The 21633-nt window shown below is 36.1% G+C and overlaps 2 protein-coding genes across 2 annotated transcripts; both read right to left on the bottom strand.

Moving 5' to 3' along the window:
- Nucleotides 1-1471: 1471 nt before the first annotated feature.
- On the bottom strand, nucleotides 1472-2440 carry LOC139183992 (olfactory receptor 2T2). The gene has a single exon (XM_070792290.1). It carries the CDS (start codon nucleotides 2438-2440, stop codon nucleotides 1472-1474), a length of 969 nt encoding a protein of 322 aa, XP_070648391.1.
- A 12756-nt stretch (nucleotides 2441-15196) lies between these two features.
- LOC109561245 (olfactory receptor 2T27) lies at nucleotides 15197-16138 on the bottom strand. The gene has a single exon (XM_019963630.2). It carries the CDS (start codon nucleotides 16136-16138, stop codon nucleotides 15197-15199), a length of 942 nt encoding a protein of 313 aa, XP_019819189.2.
- Between the last annotated feature and the right edge of the window lie 5495 nt (nucleotides 16139-21633).

Raw genomic sequence — 21633 nt, 5'->3', positions numbered from 1 at the left:
CAGGGAGGCCTGGTGTGCTGCAATTGATGGAGTCACAAAGAGTCGGACACGACTGAGTGACTGAACTGAACTGAAGTCATATTCAATATATTGATTCTTTCAATCCAAGAATATGGTAATTTGTTCATCTGTATCATCTTTGATTTCTTTCATTAGTGTTTTATTAGTTTCTCTACTTGAAGAGATTCATCCATCTAAGCCATTTTTCCATCTCTTTTCTATTTGTTTGTTTGTTTCAGCATAAGATCAAATTTGGGGGAATCTTCCAAGGCAAAATGAACCCTGGATTAGCATATTAGTGACGATGAGATTTACTTACATGAACATCTATGAAGGATACAGTTTTCACTTTGCATTGGCACTACAAGGACATACAGTAACCTATTCTTAATCTTTGTCAATTACAAAATCACCCAAAAATGATCCCAGCACATTCTAAGCTTTTGATTGCAAAACAAAATAAACACTAGGTGAATAAAAATTTATTTGTCATATTTTAGTGCCTTACACATAAGAAGGAAGTTAAAATTAAGTAGGTAAATGGACGGACAGTCCTTAGTGAGTGTGGTCTTTTTAAATAAACATTCTGTTGTATCAGGATCCTGTATCTATTAAAGCTTCTCAAATAACCAAAAGATAATTAATAGAAAAAATATTACCAGTCTACTAGATGAAAACTTTTACAATAGGAAAATTGACCAAGGGAGCTGATTTAACTAACAAAAGGTCTTGATTTATTCATGTTTTGTTTCATAAGTCATTTTATTAGGCAATAAATGGAAGTTACTAAAGGATTGTAGCAATATCTATCTTAATAATAATAGAAGTCAAATCTAATCAATCAGTAAATAGTTAGTGATTTCCAGACACATAATGAACTCTACATGAATAAAATTATGATAACAGTTTAAATTTAGAGATTAGAGAACACAGACATTTATAAAAGATAACAAAGAATACTGAACCCCAAACCCAACTGAATTATCCTTACAAAAGTTTTCTAAATGGAGGTGCTACATAGACTATAGTCATCAGAAAATATTTAATTTGTATTGAACATTTGACTTTAAATCAACAAGGACATGAAAATTATTCCTCGCATTTTCTATTCAAAAGTTTGTCAGAAATACAGACACAAAAGGCACATGAAAATATGTAACATAAAAATATCCATTCAGGACTTTCAAAGGGATGTTTGGACTGACTGGAATTGGATTTATAATGCTACCAGAAGAAAATGCTTTCTGAGAGATGTCTGTCAGTTAATCCAGACAAGTGAGTTGGCTGTTGCTGAGATACTGGCTGTGTTCAGCTACAGTTCTTAAGTGTTGGTGTCAAAAGAATTATTTTGCCTGATATAATCCAGGATTGTGAAAATGATAGTGAATATTTTTCAGAACCAACAATATATTTTCTAGAATTACTGTGTGCCAGTAGCCACAGTACCAAGAAAGTTTGTACCCAGATCCTTCTAGTACTTCTTGGACACATCCCCTGCTCTGACTTTCTGGGAGTATGTACATCTCCCCTGTATTCTTCTTAGAGCTGTAGCCACATCTTTATTTCTCAAGCTGTAGATGAGTGGGTTGAGCATTGGAGTGAGTATGGTGTAGAAGGCAGATACAACCTTGTCTTTCTCTGGTGTGTGATATGATTGGGGCAGCACATTGGTGTAGAAGGCTGCCCCATAGAAAATGATCACCACCACAATATGGGATGAACAGGTAGCAAAGGCTTTGCGCCGGCCCTCAGCAGAGTTCATCCGATGCACTGTGAGCAGGATGCGTGTGTAGGAAACAGAGATGATGGATATAGGGATGAGCAGCATCAGCACACAGCAGGCATACATCAGGGTCTGGTAGAGTGATGTGTCAATACAAGACAGCTTCAGTACTGCTGGGATCTCACAGAAAAAGTGATTGATCTCTCGGGACCCACAGTAAGGGAAGCTCATGGTAAAGGGAGTCAGCATGAACCCATCCAAGGAGCCACCAACCCAGGAACCCACCACCATAAACAAGCAAATCCTGCGGTTCATGAGGAGAGGATATCGAAGAGGGTTGCACACAGCCACATACCTGTCATAGGCCATAAGGCCCAGCAAGAAGAATTCCCCTCCAATCAGGGTCAGGTAGAGGAAGATCTGAAGTGCACAGCCCAGGAAGGAGATGGTCTTTTCCTTGGACAAGAGATCTTGCAACATCTTGGGGACAGTGATGCAGATGTAGACAGTGTCCATGATGGACAGTTGGCTAAGCAGGAAGTACATGGGCGTGTGGAGGTGGGAGTCTGTGTGAATGAGCAGAATCATGACCATGTTGGCTGTTACAGCCACCAGAAAGATGGAGAAGACCACTGCAAAGATAAACCCAGGGAATGTGGGATGTGTGATGAGGCCCAAGAGGATGAAGTCAGTGGAATTTTGAAGAACCGTCTCCATGTTTACATCACATAATAGCTCCTAGAACTGCAAAGACAGGAAGTTGTTAGGTTAATTAATAATCCAAAATTTAGGGAGGGCCTACCATGGATAGTATGTCAGAAGCAGAGTGAGATAAAGGAAAGAACATCAGTTCAGAATCATATTGAATCTGTCTTGGTATTTCCAACCAGTCCATTCTGAAGGAGATTAGCCCTGGGATTTCTTTGGAAGGAATGATGCTAAAGCTGAAACCAGTGCTTTGGCTACCTCATGCAAAGAGTTGACTCACTGGAAAAGACTCTGATGCTGGGAGAGATTGCGGGCAGGAGGAGAAGGGGACGACAGAGGATGAGCTGGCTGGATGGCATCACTGACTCGATGGATGTGAGTCTAAGTGAACTCTGGGAGTTGGTGATGGACAGGGAGGCCTGGAGTGCTGCGATTCATGGGGTTGCAAAGAGTCGGACACGACTGAGCAACTGAACTGACTGACCATTGGACAGAAAAATTAATCTATAAACTAACTCAATTTCATCACTTGTGAAAAGTTATCATAGGTCTATATCTCTGTAGGCTGATATAAGATATAAATGTAATAATTTATACAGTATCATTTTCAAATTTTTCTTTATTTTTATTTTGAACTATCTTCTGTATATATTTTATAATCTTATTTTAGAATAAAAATTTCTCCAGTTTGATAATTGTGCCTTACCCTTCATATTGCCTTGCAATCAATATGTATGGGTAGATTAAATTTAAATTGCACTCTGCCATTTAATATTGCATTGTTAACATCATGCACATCCATTTGTGATTTCATAAACTTATAAAAAATAAGCACGAAGCCAATAAATTTAGATAATTTGGCTGTTGTTATAATTAAGCTGCTTTGATCAGGAATTAACAAGGCAATACTACAAACTTTAATTAATGGTCAATATCTGTGGCCTATGGTTAGATGTTTTTCTGCCAAGGAAGTTCATATTTTAGGCACAGGTCATTTTAAGTATTTGGATCCATTTTTTTCTCACAGAATAATATAGGGTCATAAATCTCAAATGAGTATCACCTTAAATGTATTCTACAAGCAAGGCTTTGGGTTCTTCAACACTGTGATCTTTCTGATTGACACCACTGAGTGGACTGAGATTTTATCACTTAGAATGGCCTCATATCATTTCATAGTGACCTAAGCAACTTTTTAATTATTGTTCAGCCAAACATTAACAGTTTTTCTGACATTCTGAAATTATGAAAATTTTATATTGTCATAGGAATCCATTACTACTTGATTTGTTTTTCATTTTTAATTCCTTAACAATTATATTTCTACATTGTTATCTATCCTCTATGTTTATAAGTAAAGGCAACTCTAGATGGAAATGAGATTCCTGAATTTAGAGGGGAAAAACTCAGTTGAACTAGATGGAATGAACTCTTGCATCTTTTATTCTTGAGAGATGTAAAAGCGCACTTCTTAGATATATTCAGGAACATGGAGGAATGAGTTTATTATTACCATTGTTTTATAGTGTACATTTCTGCAGTGTACATCTCTTCATTTTAGTGACAGAATTACTGAAGAAGTATATTTCAATAAAATATATTAGTTACTAATACTTTATCTGGATTTTTAAATAAATATATAGTCTTTGAGGTATTAAGAATGAATTAATCTTTATGCTGAAGCAGAACTATTAGGAACAATACTGGGACTTTTTCTGAGTGTTTATTAAAGATGTAATTACATTATAGACTAGGTAAATGAGCAAAATTCCAGAGGAAGAAAGTAAAAAGCAATTTTATGTTGGTCTGTGTTGAAACTTTAATATACCTTTTCAATTGAGAAGGAGAAAAACAAATGCTTGGGTAAACCAGCATAAACCTTACCTAAATATCAAATATCAGCTTTCAATAAGTTTGATAAAAGTCAGCTACTTCTGCCTTTTTAAATGTGTGAAAGATTTACTTGTGAAAGCCACAGCTCTGAATCATAGACACAGAAATTAAATTTAAGATGTTAGAATTAAAACTGTGTTTATGGAGCTCTGCAATAACTGGTTGGGATAAAAATATTCATGCTGGTAGACAATAACTTTATCTTGATCAACAATCCTTTTTTTCACTTAAGCACATTGTAGATTTTATGTGCACTACTGACAGTATCAAATCCACTCCTAATCATCACTTTGAAAATACACTGAAAAACTGAGATAGCCAAATAATCTGAAAATTGCCTAAGGAAAAGTTGCTTTGCAATCAAAATATGGGTCAGAGAAATTTATTTCACACATACACTCAGACTGGAGTCTACAGAATATGAAAAATAGTAAATCATTCTCATTGCCTCAGAAATCTTTGATTAAGGAACGCAACTTCTTCAAACTCCAGATCCTTTCTTAGAGTAGATCCCAGAATGTTAAAATATATTAATAAAACTGAAGGAGGACAAGGATATGTTGTAAACTAACTTTATTTCTAAAACAATCAGAGTTTCAGTGAATAAAAGAGCCTCAATTTGGATCCAAGCTGCTTCTCTGTGTATATGTGAGTGTGTGTGTAAGAGAGAGAATATTTAAGAGTAGGGAAGAGATCCTGTTAGAGGAATAGCATACTAAGAGGCTTAGCACAAATGTGTATGTGTTACTTTTGTCAGTAATCAAATATAAAAAACTAATGTGACACACAATCAAAATATGTAGTTAACATTGTACTGTGGAATGTTTGACATGGCAACATCTACACTATGAGCACAATGACATGTCATGATGTAATCTATTTGCATCAGTTCCCAGTATCTAATTTTAACATTAGTGTTAACACTATTGACTACTGTTTAATGTAATGTGTGATTTGGTTTACACATACTAGATACTGGATTACATTCCCCGTTAGGTAACCTTTCTACCACAATCATCATTATTCCCTAGTCTTAAGTTTTCTACCATTTCCTTCTTTAATTACAATCCTTCTAAAAATTAGAAGAAAAAAATGAAACCTTGTATCTGCATGGCCCCAGGTTCAGGCTTTTCTGTTGTTCAAGACAGAGAATGCCCCACCTCCAGAACTGACATAACTGACATAACATCACCTAGTATAGTTCCATAACCACCTGGTATGGCAGAGGCTAAGGTATGGGCCTGGTAGGCTGCAGTCCATGGGGTTGCCATGGGGGAGCCTGGTGGGCTGCCGTCTCTGGGGTCGCACAGAGTCAGACACGACTGAAGTGACTTAGCAGCAGCAGCAGCTGCAGCAGCAGGGTATGGGAAGATCCAGCCAAAGTAAGAAGAGCACTGTGAATGGAGACTCTGGATCTCTGCCATGGGAAAGGATGGGTAAGTTTTGCAAGAGGCTTTGATTTTTTCTCTGATATGCCACGTGGAAAGTAAAGGTAAGGAAATGAAAGAGGGTTCCTGTGCAAGGTGCTAGCTGGTAGAACCTGAACATTTCAGGACAATAGACTGAAATTATTCTGAGAGAAGCCACAGAAGTCTGGACACAATTCAGATCCTTGCAACATCTTGTAAAAATAGGCCTTCAAGTGAGATCAGGGAGAAGGATTACCGAAGATAAGGAGGTCTTGGACCAATCCTTTCTGATTCACTGTATGTACAATTGACAGGGAGAAGGTCTGATTCCAGATAGTTTAGTTTTCATATCAAAGACATTCTAAGACTTGTGCTATCTCTAATAACTGACTAGTCCAGGGAGGGGCAGTCTCTCCACAGCTAGAAATGTTAAGATGTCAAAACATCATAAGGTACAGAAGATTTAAATATGTACATATATTTAATCATAAAGTGTTAGTTCTAATACCAGGTGCCAAGTTACCTAAAGCACACTGTTAAGGGTATACCCTGATGCTGGCAGAGATTGACGGCAGAAGGAGAAGGGGACAACAAGATTTGAGATGGCTGGATGTGACCACCGACTCGATGGACATGAGTTTGAGTATGCTCCAGGAGTTGGTGATGCATAGGGAAGCCTGGAGTGCTGCAGTCCGTGGGGTCTTAAAAGAGTTGGACACAATTGAGCGACTAAAAACTGACTGAACTGGAAACAATAAGTACATCTGGCTTCCTGGAATATTGTATGAAGGGTCTAAATTTAAAGCTGTCAGATGCCAGGACAGCTACTTATTTTGATTAATAGAGATATATCCTGAGTAGTGGTGTCAGTTTGTGCAGAGGTAAACAGAAATCAAAGAATCAGGCACAGGGGACATCTACTCTCTACTCTGCTAGTGCTATAGGGGAGTAAAGAATCAGAGGAAAGGAACAACTGTACAAGACCAGAAATGACAGAGGAACATAAAAAGCTGATACCTGTAGCTCTAAATGTAACGTGCTCATTATTGCATGATGCGATCTAAGTTTCTGACATGTAGACACAATCCTATTCTGCTTCAGTGATTCAGCCCAGTGGTCTCTGATAGGACCATGGTAAAATCTTTTAAGGGAATTTCTTTAAGAAATGCTGCTTGTCTATTAGAAAAAAAATAGATTTTATCTTTTGAGCACTATGAGAGCATATGACCATGCCTATGGAGTAAGGAAGGGAGAAGGGAGCTTAGAAAATAATAATAATAATAATAAAGAGAAACAATTCAATATATTTTAATCTCCCTCTAAGGATGCAAAAACCTATACCCACACTTTTTTCCATACAAAAAGGTTAACTCTTGCCTTAAAAATATTCAGACAGGAAAAAAAAAAAGGAAAAAATATTCAGAGGGCAATCCATGCTTTTCATTAGTAATACATATCTTAGACATTAAAGTCTAAAAATTACTCATCATGAATACTAAGCTAGATCTTTCAACCATCAGCTTTTACATGCCCTTTTTCTCTTTAGTAAATTCATTCAAGCACCCATAAACTAATAATAGATTCCCCTACACTTCCTATTTCATGCTGAAGTATCCCTTTTCTGAGAACTGAATGTACAAATTTATCCTTCTTAAACCTGAAGATAGTTTCTGATAGTCTTAGAGTGATGCCTAAAGAAAACATCATAGTGTATGGGAAATGTTCTATTTGGTTTCCATGAAACTATTTACTCTTACCTCAGAGCAATTGAGTCCAGACCTTAGTTAGGCAACATTGAAATGGCAGCCTTTTAAAATACTTGGATATGAGGGTGGGACTAAGACAAAAGTAAGTGTTTAATTAACATTGGATCTCAGCATCTTGCAGGAGAAATCCCTAGGTTAGTAATTAATCTATATTTACTGGGCTCACCTTGTGCATAAGAGGAAGACCAGCCAAAGTCCAATCCTTTTACCAGAGAGTCTATTCTTTTCCAAAGCAAAAGTTATAATTACTTCTTGAGATTTTTTTTCATAAAACTACTTATCTAACCCTGGCATCTCTTAAGAATAAAAAAAGCATGTAATGTAGAGATGAAAGTAAAGATCATTCTAAAGTTAAAACTTCTGTTGTGATCTCTCCATTTTCATTTCTAATTTTATTGATTTGATTTTTCTCCCTTTGTTTCTTGATGAGTCTGGCTAATGTTTTGTCAATTTTATTTATCCTCTCAAAGAACCAGATTTTGGCTTTGTTGATTTTTGCTATGGTCTCTTGTGTTTCTTTTGCATTTATTTCTGCCCTAATTTTTAAGATTTCTTTCCTTCTACTAACCCTGGGGTTTTTCATTTCATCCTTTTCTAGTTGCTTTAGGTGTAGAGTTAGGTTATTTATTTGACTTTTTTCTTGTTTCTTGAGGTATGTTTGTATTGCTATGAACCTTCCCCATGGCACCGCTTTTACTGTGTCCCACAGGTTTTGGGTTGCTGTGTTTTCATTTTCATTCATTTCTATGCATATTTTGATTTCTTTTTTGATTTCTTTCATGATTTATTGGTTATTCAGCAGTGTGTTGTTCAGCCTCCATATGTTGGAATTTTTAATAGTTTTTCTTCTGTAATTGAGATCTAATCTTACTGTAATGTGGTCAGAAAAGATGCTTGGAATGATTTCAATTTTTTTGAATTTACCAAGACTAGATTTATCACATGTGATAAAATTTTCCAGCCATTTAGAGTGCTATTCAATAACTACCTAATGCTTCTTAAAGAATAGTTTATATCACTTATCAACAAATATAAAAGTCCTTTAATTTGGAAATAGAATTATTTGAATATCCTTTTCCTTCCAGTGTGATGTAGCTCAATACAGAGCCACCAATGGTTTACAACCAGGTACTGATGTCCCCAGAGAAGGAAATGGCAACCCACTCCAGTATTCTTGCCTGGAGAATCCTGTGGACAGAGGCACCTGGTGAGCTGTTGTCCATGGGGTTGCACAGAGTCGGACACAACTGAAGCGACTTAGCAGCAGCAGCAGCAGCAGCAGTAGCATTGATGTCCCCAACGCTAAATGGGTCTGATAATACCTGAGCAGGTATAGCCACCAGGAAATTGATTTGGCAGTCAACAACCACCTCAATTTACCCCAATGACTACCATTTCTTTTTTTTTTTTTTTTTTGATGTCCATGTCAGGAAAATGGTTGAGAAGTGCTGCTATAACAAGTTGGTCTTCTATTATTATTACCAAGTTTACAAAGGAAAATAACACAGCTTCTGAACATGACAATTTTTGTTGGTAAAGTATCAGAGTCTAAATTGTTTATATATGATAGATATTTTGTAACTTCTCAAGGTTTTCTTTCTTTTTTTCTTGCTCATCTTTCTCTTTTAGCTCTTATCCTACTAATACCCTTTATCTCCTTTAGCCTTTTCCAGTAACAGTCCTTATACAGAGGTAGAAATAGACCTATATTATAAGATAGTAAGTCTTAAATTCTAGATGTTTTGTTTAATCTCAGATAATTTTGTTTGCCTACCCCATTCCAAAGTGCTACCTGGCATTTAGAGTGAATTCTTCTTGGACACGTGTATACCTGTAGCAGATTCATGTTGATATATGGCAAAACCAATACAATATTGTAAAGTTAAAAAATAAAATAAAATAAAAAAAAAGAGAATGAAGTAAGATAGAACATACAATACTGGACTAAGGGCCTTGTTCAAAGCAGATGCTGATAAAAAAAAGAGAATGAAGTAAGATAGAACATACAATACTGAACTAAGGGCCTTGTTCAAAGCAGATGCTGATAAGCAGTTCTTTCTTCTTGTCCTTCATTATTTTCTTTTCCACCATTTGTAGTAAATGAGTTATTTACTGCTTAAGTCCTAAATAAATAATTGTTTAATGACACAAAAAAATTCCAGTATTTATCACAATAAGACCTAAATTAATATATTTTTAGGAAGCTCTTTCTAAATTTCTAAAGAGTTAGTTCTCTGCTGATGTTCTTGAAAGACAGAGGCACATATCAGGTTCCCTAACTGGAACTTCATACATGGAAGAAAAAAGTGTGAGGATACTGAGAGACCTGGGGGGAAAAATTCCAAAGCTGCCAGAATATTTAATCTAAATGACTCATAAATCACATAATTCACCCATCTTCTTGGGAGAATGATTAAATACAAAGCCTCAGAGGATATGCTAAATATCCATGAAACTAGAATAAGGATACCTCGATTGCAACCGCAGTTCTACCATTTCCCATATGTCTTTGGGAATGGGATTCTGTTCTCAGGGTTTGTTTTTCCATCTATTAAATGAAAAGGTTTGGCACAATCATCTCTAAGGTTACTTCAGACTCAAATTTTCTATGATGCAGAATTCAAGTAATGTTTCCTTCTTTTCCTTTTTAATTCTCATTATTTTATTATGTTTACTTATCTTTAATAATCCCTCACTATAACCAAAATAGACTTAATATTATCTATTATTTACAAATAAGACAGTGAAGAAAATAATGTTTAGAGTATTTCTATTTCTCTTGAGATTATGGAAGATGCTCTGGGATATCTCTAAACAAAGACTGAGAGTTACTAAAATATAAGTCTATACTTTTGGAGAAGGCAATGGCACCCCACTCCAGTACTCCTGCCTGGAAAATCCCATGGGCGGAGGAGCCTGGAAGGCTGCAGTCCATGGGGTCGCTGAGGGTCAGACACGACTGTGCGACTTCACTTTCACTTTTCACTTTTCACTTTCATGCATTGGAGAAGGAAATGGCAACCCACTCCAGTGTTCTTGCCTTGAGAATCCCAGGGACAGGGGAGCCTGGTGGGCTGCCGTTTATGGGGTCACACAGAGTTGGACACGACTGAAGTGACTTAGCAGCAGTAGCAGCAGCAGCAAGTCTATACTTTAAGTAAAAAAATATTGATTCAAATATCAAAGAAGCAGTCATAAGCAGATGACAGAACTTACCCAGAGCACATGTGAAGGATCAGACATGTAAGACAGAAAGAATGCCCAATCATAGGCTGAGAATGAGGTCTCTGCTTAGAGATGCCAACAATGTTCTCTAAATTTACCTTGCTCACTGTGGAACAGTAGATTCTCAATGCTGGGGAAAATCCATCTATTTTATTTTACTTTTTAATTTCTCCAGACTATAACTTTCGTTTTTTATTTACATTTTAATTTTATAATGGATCATAGTTGATTAACAACATTGTGTTAGTTTCAGTGATTCAAAAAAGTGATTCATTAATATCAAATACATATACATGTATCCTTTTTTGAACTCTTAGACTAAAAATTATGTTGAAATAGCAGAACCAAAGAGGCTTATAGAGTACACAATTAAGAAAGTACTGTTAGATTTGTTTACATTTTCCATTATGCAAACCTTCTGGCTACAGTTAAATACATCTAACCAAGACAAACACATCTATGTTAAGTAGTTTCTATTAAAATTTTCTCTATATTAAAACCTCATCTTCTCTTTCATTTTATTGCCAGCACACTACATTTTAAAGTAAAGCCCATTTTAAAAGTCCCTGAAATCCCCAAGCCCCTAGCTATCCTAGTAATCTATAATAATTAAAATCCCATGATTCACTAGAGAAGAACAGCATCACTACCAAGAGCAATGAGAGCTGGAGCATAGTCAATAAAACAATAAGTTGGGAATAGATAAAGTGCAAGAGCAAGGGAGAGAGAAAAAAAAAGAGGAATGTGTTTGGGAAGTAAGAATTGTTAGGAATAGAAGAGGGAGACGTATAAATTAAGGAAGAGAAAGAATTTGTAGAAAAAAAAGGAGAGAAAAAGCAAAAATTGAAGAAAAGAAGATCCTACTATGTCCAAATATGCCTTGGATTTGCTAACACTACTGTATAGGGGAGAAACTGGACTGATGTTGAAAACAAATGCATTATAAGACATGTGACATTTATTTTATTTATTCAGTTTATATCATCTGAGTGACAACTATAAGTGTCACTAAGCTGGAAAGTGTCAGGCAAATGTAATGTCCTTGGTTCTGTCTCATCTAGACAAAAATTTGAAGCAATGGACATTAAAGCCTGTGGTGCATCACAGCTCTTGGACAGACCATGTTATAGTTCTCGGGTTTTGAACAGATCAGTGTTAACAGCTCCATGTTACAGCTCAATTTTATTTAGAAAATAGCAGGAAAACACACCCTCAAGGTGTGGGGGTATGCCAACACAAAGATGAGAAGAGAAGAGAGGGCCCCCGGCCCTTTGGCTCCTCTTTTTATATGTTTTTTCCAACCCCCTGGGCCTGCCCTATGTAAATTGGGCTAGCCAGGAGTGCTGTTAGTTCTACCTGAGGTCCTCACTCCGGTCCTTGGACCTTCCTTTGTTCTATTTTCGCTGGCTTTTCCCTTCCTTGTCTTTTAGCCCAGCCATTCTGGACTCCTATGCCTATTCTAACTACCTAACAAAAGAAAAGTAAATATTCTCTGGCTCCTTTTAATTTACCATGTGGAAAAAGAAAGTGATCAACCCCTACACAGGTGGCTATGTAGTTCTCTTTCAAGAAGCGTTCTTCATATAGGGTGTTCTTGCTTGTTTTCTTCAGCTTCTGAAGTCAGGTAGAATTTAGTGTGAAGTGAAGTTAGGATATCTGTCCTCTCATGATACACTAGAGGCAATGACCATTGTTTTTGAGAGAGTTAATTTAGGTAGATTGATAAAGAGTCAGAGGCCCTCAAGGAGAAGAGGTCCAGGACCCTCCAGGAGGAGAAAGGGGCCTGGGGCTCTCAAGGAGGAGAAAAGGATAAATGTTTTTTTTTTTTCCTACATTCTTTCCTCTTAGTCAAATAAAATGCTTTTTCTTTAAGCCCAGAGCTAATGGCTCAAGAGCATGTTTTCCCTTAAACTCTGTACTAAAGATTATATAACAACAATGCATCTTACTCAAGGACATGTTTCTCCTTTTTAACAAGAACCTTCTGACTAATCTTGTTATCTTAAGACATTTGTTTCAAGAGTGGGTCTGTTAAGATCTTTCTATTATTAGTTCTAATCTTGTTAATTTAAGGTGTCTGTTGTGGGAGTCAGTCTGGTAAAAGTATATAAGGCCTTGATAAGACTAGCAAGGGGGGCACACTCCATCCCCCTTCTAATGGCTATGTCAGAAGTTTTTTCTGTCCTTTTTCACTTTAATAAAACTCTGCTACACAAAAGCTCTTGAGTGATCAAGCCTGATCCCTGAACCTGAAGCTAAATCTTCAGAGATCACAAATCTGACATTGTTCACTGTAAGCTATCATTTTATCACAAGTATGTGCTGTGGACAGACTAACATCAGTCCTTGAAATAGTTTCTGAATGTTTTAATAAAGGTCTTATGTTAGAGTTAGGGATATTAATCACCTCTGTAACCTCATCTCTGCAAGAGGAAATTCTATGTTAAGTACAATTCAAGAGACAAGACCACTTCTGGTATAGAAATGGGTGAAGAAAGCAGGTTTCACTGCCTCTTCTCTATAGTGTTGTGTCAGTTATAATAATACATCATGGCATATAGCACCTTCCAAAGCTAAAGTTGCTTTGCACCAGTTATATCGTGTTCTTTTAAAATTATTCCTCTGAGGTAAGAATTAAGTTAGAATGTTCTAATTTAATACCTTGAAAAAGAGGATTTCAAGAAATTAAATTAATTTGTTCAACCAGACATAGAGAGGTTGAAAAAACTAATTTCATGTCTGTAATTAAAGTTTAATAAGGGTTATAATACCAAGGCATCTTTTTAAATGTGAGTGCAATTTTTCTAATCTATTTCTTTTCTATCCAGAAGCTATTTGTAAAGCATATTCACTATTCCTATATCATAAAAAGCCAAAATTTCCAATCTTGGCATGAATCATTCTCTCTATGACACAAATGTTAGAAAATGAATTCCAAGGACTAGTTTGAAGGTTTCTAGGAAATTTAGATAAAATGGTGGAGTCTTTAAAAGTTGACTCCAACTTCTGGTTATAATATAGGTGTTATTGAGAGAAAATAGGACAAATTTTTACATTTAGGTATACTAAACAATATTATTTTTCACCCATATGGAAATGCAATATAGAAAAGTGAGATGCATTAGAAAGTTCTCTAATGATATGTTCCTCCTTTTTTCCAAGATGTAGAAGCATTGGATTTTCTGAAACATATGTCAATTCCCAGCTGACTTATACATATTCAGACCACTCTGATATTAATAAAATTTTAAATGAGCTTACACATAATTGCATTCTCATTTTAGTAATGCAAATGTTTTCTTTTTAGAAAATTAAGTCTAAGATGAGCAAACCTGAAGATATAAAGGTAAAAAGACAGAAAGACTGAGGACTCAAAATAGAAGGAGTTTGGTCAAGTAGGGAAAAGCATATAAAAGAAAAAAGATGATGAAAAATAAATTTCTGTACTTCAGAGGACTATTGGTTAACCACAATTATTCAAGTAATTAAATTATTAAATAAAATAATTATAACTAAATTAAAATATTATAAAATAGAAAATAAGGAGTAGCATATATTAATTTTTAAAAGAATAAATCAACATTTAACTCTCAAAGGAGTTCCATTCTTTTGCATGAAAATCTTTCAAATGAAATATATTAGATCATCAGGCAATTTAAATACAGCGAAAAGATATGATTTCAAACTGCCCTGGATGTTCCTATTAAATTATATCATTAGGAAGGATAGAAAATGTAGAAGCCATCCATGTTTACCAGTCTCAAAAGCACGTTGGTCCATTATTCTGAGATTATTTTAGCAAAACTTCATGGGAAAAAAAGTAAAGGTACTGGTCTCTTCCAGAAATTGATGTTTACTATTGTGTCTACTAGCCATGTTAATAGAATTCAGTTGAAAAATTGATTACATAAAGTCAAACCAATTTTTAAAATAATGATACTGCCAATATTGGCTTGATTGAATTAAATGTTTTGGAAGGCTAAAAACATCATTTGTAAAAAATTCAATTAGTTATTAAAATAGCATTTGAATACAATCAAAATAATATTGGACATATTGATTCTTTGGAGTAGTCAATTTGTATGATGTCTAAAAAGAAACTGTGATGAGAAGCTAGAGGAATAGCAGAAGATTAGCATTTCTTTTGCCATGACTGACCATGGCAGGAAACAAACATCTGTTCAGTGGGATGCAAAATTTGTAGAAAGCATATGGGTGGAACCGTCTACTGAAACCCCTATTTTATTCCAGTTCCATTCAACACCATTTTGTAGAATCCTCTTATGTTTCAAAAGATGATGAAAATCTTCAAAATGCTACTGTAGGCTTTCTAAATCCCAGGATGCCTCATAGTTGCTGGCATGTGGATGACCTGCTATTTCCAGGCAGACAATGTTTAAATCCAAAGATGACAAGTCCTATATCCTCTTCTCCAAACCTCTAGCAGCAAATGCAGTTTCTCTGGAAGGTGGTTACCTTCCTGAGGATGAGCACCTTCCCAGAACTTTCTGTAGGGCCCCTGTGACGTCTTTGTTCCTGAGACTGTAAATAAGTGGGTTGAGCAAGGGAGTAAGGATAGTGTAGAAGGCAGACACAGCCTTGTCCTGCTCAGGAGTATGGTAAGAGTGAGGTAGCACATAGGTGTACATGGCAGCCCCATAAAAGAGACTGACAACTACCATGTGTGAGGAGCAAGTGGCCACTGCCTTTTTTCTCCCTTCTGCCTCATTCATTCTGTAAACAGTAATGAGAATCCTTGTATAAGAGGCTGAGATGACAGAGAAAGGAATGAGGAGCATCATGATGCAGCAGACATACATGGCTGTCTCATAAGCTGATGTATCCATACAGGAGAGCTTCAGAAGAGCAGGTACCTCACAGAAGAAGTGATTTATTTCCCGAGAAGCACAGAAAGGGAACTGCATGGTGACTGGTGTAAGTAAGAAGCCATCTATGGACCCTCCCAGCCAGGCTGCCACCACAATCAACAAGCAGACTTTGCGGTTCATAAGCACAGGATAGCGCAGAGGATTGCAGATGGCAACATAGCGGTCATAGGACATGAGTCCTAGAAGGAAGAACTCAGCTCCTGCCAAGGTCAAATAGAGAAAGTGCTGGGCAGTGCATCCTGCAAAGGAAATGGCCCTTTGGTCTACCATTTGGTCAACCAGCATCTTGGGCACAATGGTGGAAATGTACAAGATATCCATGATGGAAAGCTGGCTGAGCAGAAAGTACATGGGAGTGTGGAGGCGGGAGTCCAGGTGGATGAGAATGATCATCATTGTGTTGCTCGCTACTGAGATGACAAATACCAGGACGATAAGGGCAAAGAGAAGCCAGGGGAAACGTGTGTTGCTGAACAAGCCCAAGAGGACAAAGTCCACATACATGGAATAATTGCTCCACTCCATAACTCTGTGGGATACACAAACGAGAGATGGATATAATAGGTAAAGTTGGACACATAAGGTAAATGTTGGGTTGCTTAAAGCCTGATGTGGCCACACAAAAATCAAGATAAATTAATCAAATCTCTTTGTGTTATAGTCCACTATTTCCAATACTTCCTGAGGTTGATTCCAATTATAGATTGTCTTAAGAAATTAGTTTTTAACCTTTGGGACCTAGGTAGACCCACCATCATTCAAAAAATTGAAAACTTTCAATTTCTTGGAAGACCAGCCACAGAAAGCTTATGTCACACTATGCCATCATTCATTCAAGGATGATATTCTTAATTTACTATTACTTTTTGACTCTGAGGTCACAAGAAAACAATTTTATGTTTATTGGCTCAAGAATGTTTATTTATTTACTTGTGCTCAAGCACAAACTTGCATTGAGATGGATATACATAAAACAGATAAAAATGAGATTTTGGACAGTATAGTTCCTCCCATGGACACAGCAAATCTACAGTCACATGTGGACTAAGTCCCTGTGAAATTAACATAAAAATTAAAGGAACAATAGCCAGAGCAAAGGGTAAAAATACAGTATCAAGATGGATAGTAGACACAGATATATGATCATAGCAAAGGAAGAAACCATCACCCAGCAGTGGCAGTCAACAATTGAGAAGGATTGCAAAGGTGTGTTTATAGGACCCTATATAGAACAGAAAAGCCCCCAAAACACTTGATTTTAAAATAACAATGGGGAATACATCAAGGAAAGCTGTAAAATTACAGCAGATGGAAAATCTCTTCAAGGGCTTGCATGAAGACTTGACCCAAAAGCAGTCCCAAAACACCAGATTGAAATGTGCATAAACTTTATTACTAACCCTGAAGCATGTACTAGACAGACAGGAACTATTTGGGATTCTACTGGGGAACTAAAACATCAGTGGGAGTCGTTTTTGTGATCTCAGACTACCTTGCTAATACTGTTTTTGGCAAGCATTATTATTTTTTTTTTTTCACTTTTTTGGGTTACTTTAATAAAAATGCAGCAGGTAAAATCCTGTGGTGTAGAGAAGATAAAATTCCCACATCGCTAATTTGCATTTCCTCAGATCCAAATCCTTTGTGTCTCATAGTGTTTCTCTTTAGCTGGATTCAGAAGTCCTGTGGCATAGGTGGTAGGGATGTTTCCAAGCATTTCCTCTTTCTTGGGAAATAGCTTCTTCCTTCCTTCCGTTAATGCATATTCTAACTTCCATGTGAAAATGCTAGATGGGCCCATGATCTAGTTTAAACTTTCCTAGGTTACCCAGGGCTCATCTTATGCATCCTGTTCTTGCTCAGCCATACTCATTAGTTCATTCAGCAAGCATTTATTGCATGTGCTAGGTACTAAAAATATTAAAAATGATTAAGACACAGTCCATTCACAGACTGGGGTGGTGAAGAGAGGACACTGAACCCCTTTCCAGATTGGGGCAGAATTTTTAAAATTCTTGTCCTGTTCCCTTGTAATCTTTTGGGGCTCCACATGACACTGGCTGTTCTTATTATGTGAGAGCAATTGAGCCTCAGGATACAGGCATTGGTGCTGAACATGTGATGGAAGGTTAATGTTACCAGTTAACTAAAATGTGGCTATTTCTGACATCAAACACCAAGAGCAAAGTATATAAAATCAACACACAGAAATCCCTTGCATTCCTATACAATAATAATGATAAAATAGAAATTAAGGAAAATTAATTAATAGAAATAAAGGAAACAATTCCATTCACCATTGCAACGAAAAGAATAAAATACGTAGGAATATATCTATCTAAAGAAATTAAAGACCTATATATAGAAAACTATAAAACACTGGTGAAAGAAATCAAAGAGGATGCTAATAGATGGAGAAATATACCATGTTCATGGATTGGAAGAATCAATATAGTGAAAATGAGTATACTACCCAAAGCAATCTATAGATTCAATGCAATCCCTATCAAGCTACCAATGGTATTTTTCACAGAGCTAGAACAAATAATTTCACAATTTGTATGGAAATACAAAAAACCTCGAATAGCCAAAGCAATCTTGAGAAAGAAGAATGGGACTGGAGGAATCAACCTACCTGACTTCAGGCTCTACTACAAAGCCACAGTCATCAAGACAGTATGGTACTGGCGCAAAGACAGAAATATAGATCAATGGAACAAAATAGAAAGCCCAGAGATAAATCCACGCACATATGGACACCTTATCTTTGACAAAGGAGGCAAGAATATACAATGGAGAAAAGACAATCTCTTTAAGAAGTGGTGCTGGGAAAACTGGTCAACCACTTGTAAAAGAATAAAACTAGAACACTTTCTAACACCATACACAAAAATAAACTCAAAATAGATTAAAGATCTAAACATAAGACCAGAAACTATAAAACTCCTAGAGTAGAACATAGGCAAAACACCCTCCGACATACATCACAGCAGGATCCTCTATGACCCACCTCCCAGAATATTGGAAATAAAAGCAAAAATAAACAAATGGGACCTAATTAAACTTAAAAGCTTCTGCACAACAAAGGAAACTATAAGCAAGGTAAAAAGACAGCCTTCAGAATGGGAGAAAATAATAGCAAATGAAGCAACTGACAAACAACTAATCTCAAAAATATACTGGCAAGCATTATTTTAGACATTTCCATCTAACCTGCTGTCGCTAGTATGCATACCATACTGAGAGCCCCATCTACCCATGACTCACATCTGGACCTCACAGCCAACTGAGCAATAGACAAAACCTCAGTAAAAGGCCTAATAAAACAGAGATAACAAGTCTACATGCTGAAGAATTAAAAGTATTGGTGATAAAAATGTTCACCAAACTGAGGAAAAGAATGGATGAACAAAAAGCATATTTCAACAAAGAGATAGAGAATTTTAAACATAAGTTATAACTGAATTAAAAAAAAAACAACATTAGATTAGTTCAACAGGAGTTGGACTGTGTATAAGAACAAATCAGGAAGCTGGAAGACAAAGTTAAGGGATTCACCCAGAAGGAGCAGCAAAACTGAAAAATAAATAAAAAGTGGATACCATAAGAGACCTTTGGGACAACATCAAACAGAATGATATTTGCATATAAAATCTCTGAAAGATAAGAGAAAGAACCAGAAAAAATATTTGAAGAAGTAATGGCTGAAAATTTCCTTCATATGGGGAAGGAAACAGACATCCAGGTCCAGGGAGACCAGAGACCTCCAAATAAATAAATCCAAAAAGACACACATCAAAACATACTAGAATTAGAATAGTAGACTTAAGGATAAAGAGAAAATCCTAAAAGCAGCAGGAGAAAAACAACTTGCTATGTATAAGGGAAAACTCATAAGGCTATCAGCAGATTTTTCAGCAGAAATATTACATGTCAGAAGGGAGTGGCTTGACATATTCAAAGTGCTGAAAATAAAAACACTTCAAACCAAAAGTAATTTTTCAGCAAGTTCATCCTTTAGAACTGAAGGAGATATTAAGAGTTTCCCAGAGAAGCAAAGGGCTTCCCTAGTGGCTTAGACAGTAAAGAATCTGCTTGCAATGCGGGATACCTGGGTTCAGTCTCTGGGTTGGGAAAATCCCCTGGATAAGGAAGTGGCAATCCACTTCAGCATTTTTACCTGTAGAATCCCCATGGACAGAGAAGCCTGAAAGGCTACAGTCTATGGGGTTGCAAAGAGTTGGACACAACTGAGTGACTAAGCACACCACAGAGAAGCAAAAGCTGGAATTCACCACCACTAAAATGGCCTCACAAGAAATACTGAAAGGGCAGATTCATATTGATATATGGCAAAACCAATACAATATTGTAAAGTTAAAAATAAAATAAAATATATAAAAAAAAGTAAAGCAAAAAAGAGAGAAATATTGAAAGGGACTTATTGAAAGTGAAAGAATGATACTGATTAATAATATGAAAGTACATAAAGTAAAATTTTTACTGAAAATATAAGTATACAATAAAGATAGTGGATCAAGTGCATAAGGCAGGCTTAAAAGCAAAAAAAAAAAAAAAAAAAAAAAAGCAAAAGTAGTAAAGCATAGAGGGGATAGATAGAAAGCTTTGGAATGTATTTAAAGTTAAGTTGCTGACAACATAAAACACACTGCTGTTTACTTAGGATTTTATATTAATATATAAAACTAAAGACAAATGCAAGGAAAATACTTATAGGCAGTAGACAAGAAGGAATGAGAAAAGGATCAAAACATAACACTAAAGAAAATCACCAAAATGTAAAAGAAGAAAGAAAGAGAAGAAGAAAAGATAGGAGCCACAAATGGCCAGAAAATAGTTAGCAAAATGGAAATAAGTACATCTTATCCAAAAAAAGAAAGAAAGAAAGCTCATTTGTATGCTACCTTGAAGAGGCTCACTTCAGAAATAAGGACACACATAGACTGAGGTTAAATGATGGAAAAATACATTTTATGCAAATAGAAATTACATGAAGGTTGGTCTACCTATACTCATATCACAAAATAGATTTTAAAACAAGGACTATTAGAAGACAAGCAAAGGCATTACATAATGGCAATGGGATAAATCCAGTAAGAAAATATATTTACAAACATATATTCACAGAACATGGGGCACCAAGATATATAAAGCAAATATTAATGGACTTAAAAGAAGAGATTAAAAGCAATACATACAAGACAGCAAAAGAGACACTGATGTATAGAACAGACTTTTGGACTCTGTGGGAGAGAGAGAGGGTGGGATGATTTGGGAGAATGGCATTGAAATATGTATAATATCATATATGAAACGAGTCGCCAGTCCAGGTTCGATGCACGATACTGGATGCTTGGGGCTGGTGCACTGGGATGACTCAGAGGGATGGTACGGGGAGGGAGGAGGGAGGAGGGTTCAGGATGGGGAACATGTGTATACCTGTGGTGGATTCTTGTTGATATATGGCAAAACCAATAAAATTAATTAAAAAAAAGCAATACAATAAAAATAGTAGACTTTAACATCTCACTTACATCAGTGCAAAAATCGAGACAAAAAAAGATCAATAAGGAAACAATGAACTTAAAATATACATTAGTCCATATAGACTTGACAGATATATAGAACATTTCATCCATAAGCTTCAAAATACACGTTATTCTCAAGTATACTTGGAGTATTCTCCAGGATAGATCACATGTAAAGTCACAAAACATGTCTCAGTAAATCTTAGAAGACTGAAATCATATCACATATCAATATTCATTTATAGTAAAAAGCCTCGTCAAAATAAGTACAGAGGAAACGTGCTTCAACATGATAAAGACCATACATGAGGAACTCATAGCTAATATACTCAATGGTGAAAAGCTGAAAACTTTTCCCCTAAGATTAAGAGGATAAGGATGCTCTCTCTCACCACTTTTATTCAACATAGTATTGGAAGGACTAGCCACAACAACTAAGCAAGAAAAATAAATAAAATGAATCCAAGATGG

This window comes from Bos indicus, chromosome 7 (assembly GCF_029378745.1).
Source record: "Bos indicus isolate NIAB-ARS_2022 breed Sahiwal x Tharparkar chromosome 7, NIAB-ARS_B.indTharparkar_mat_pri_1.0, whole genome shotgun sequence".
Classification (NCBI taxonomy): Eukaryota; Metazoa; Chordata; class Mammalia; order Artiodactyla; family Bovidae; genus Bos; species Bos indicus.
The sequence above is the reverse complement of the archived record's forward strand: the minus strand, read 5'-3'. Positions and strand labels throughout refer to the sequence as shown.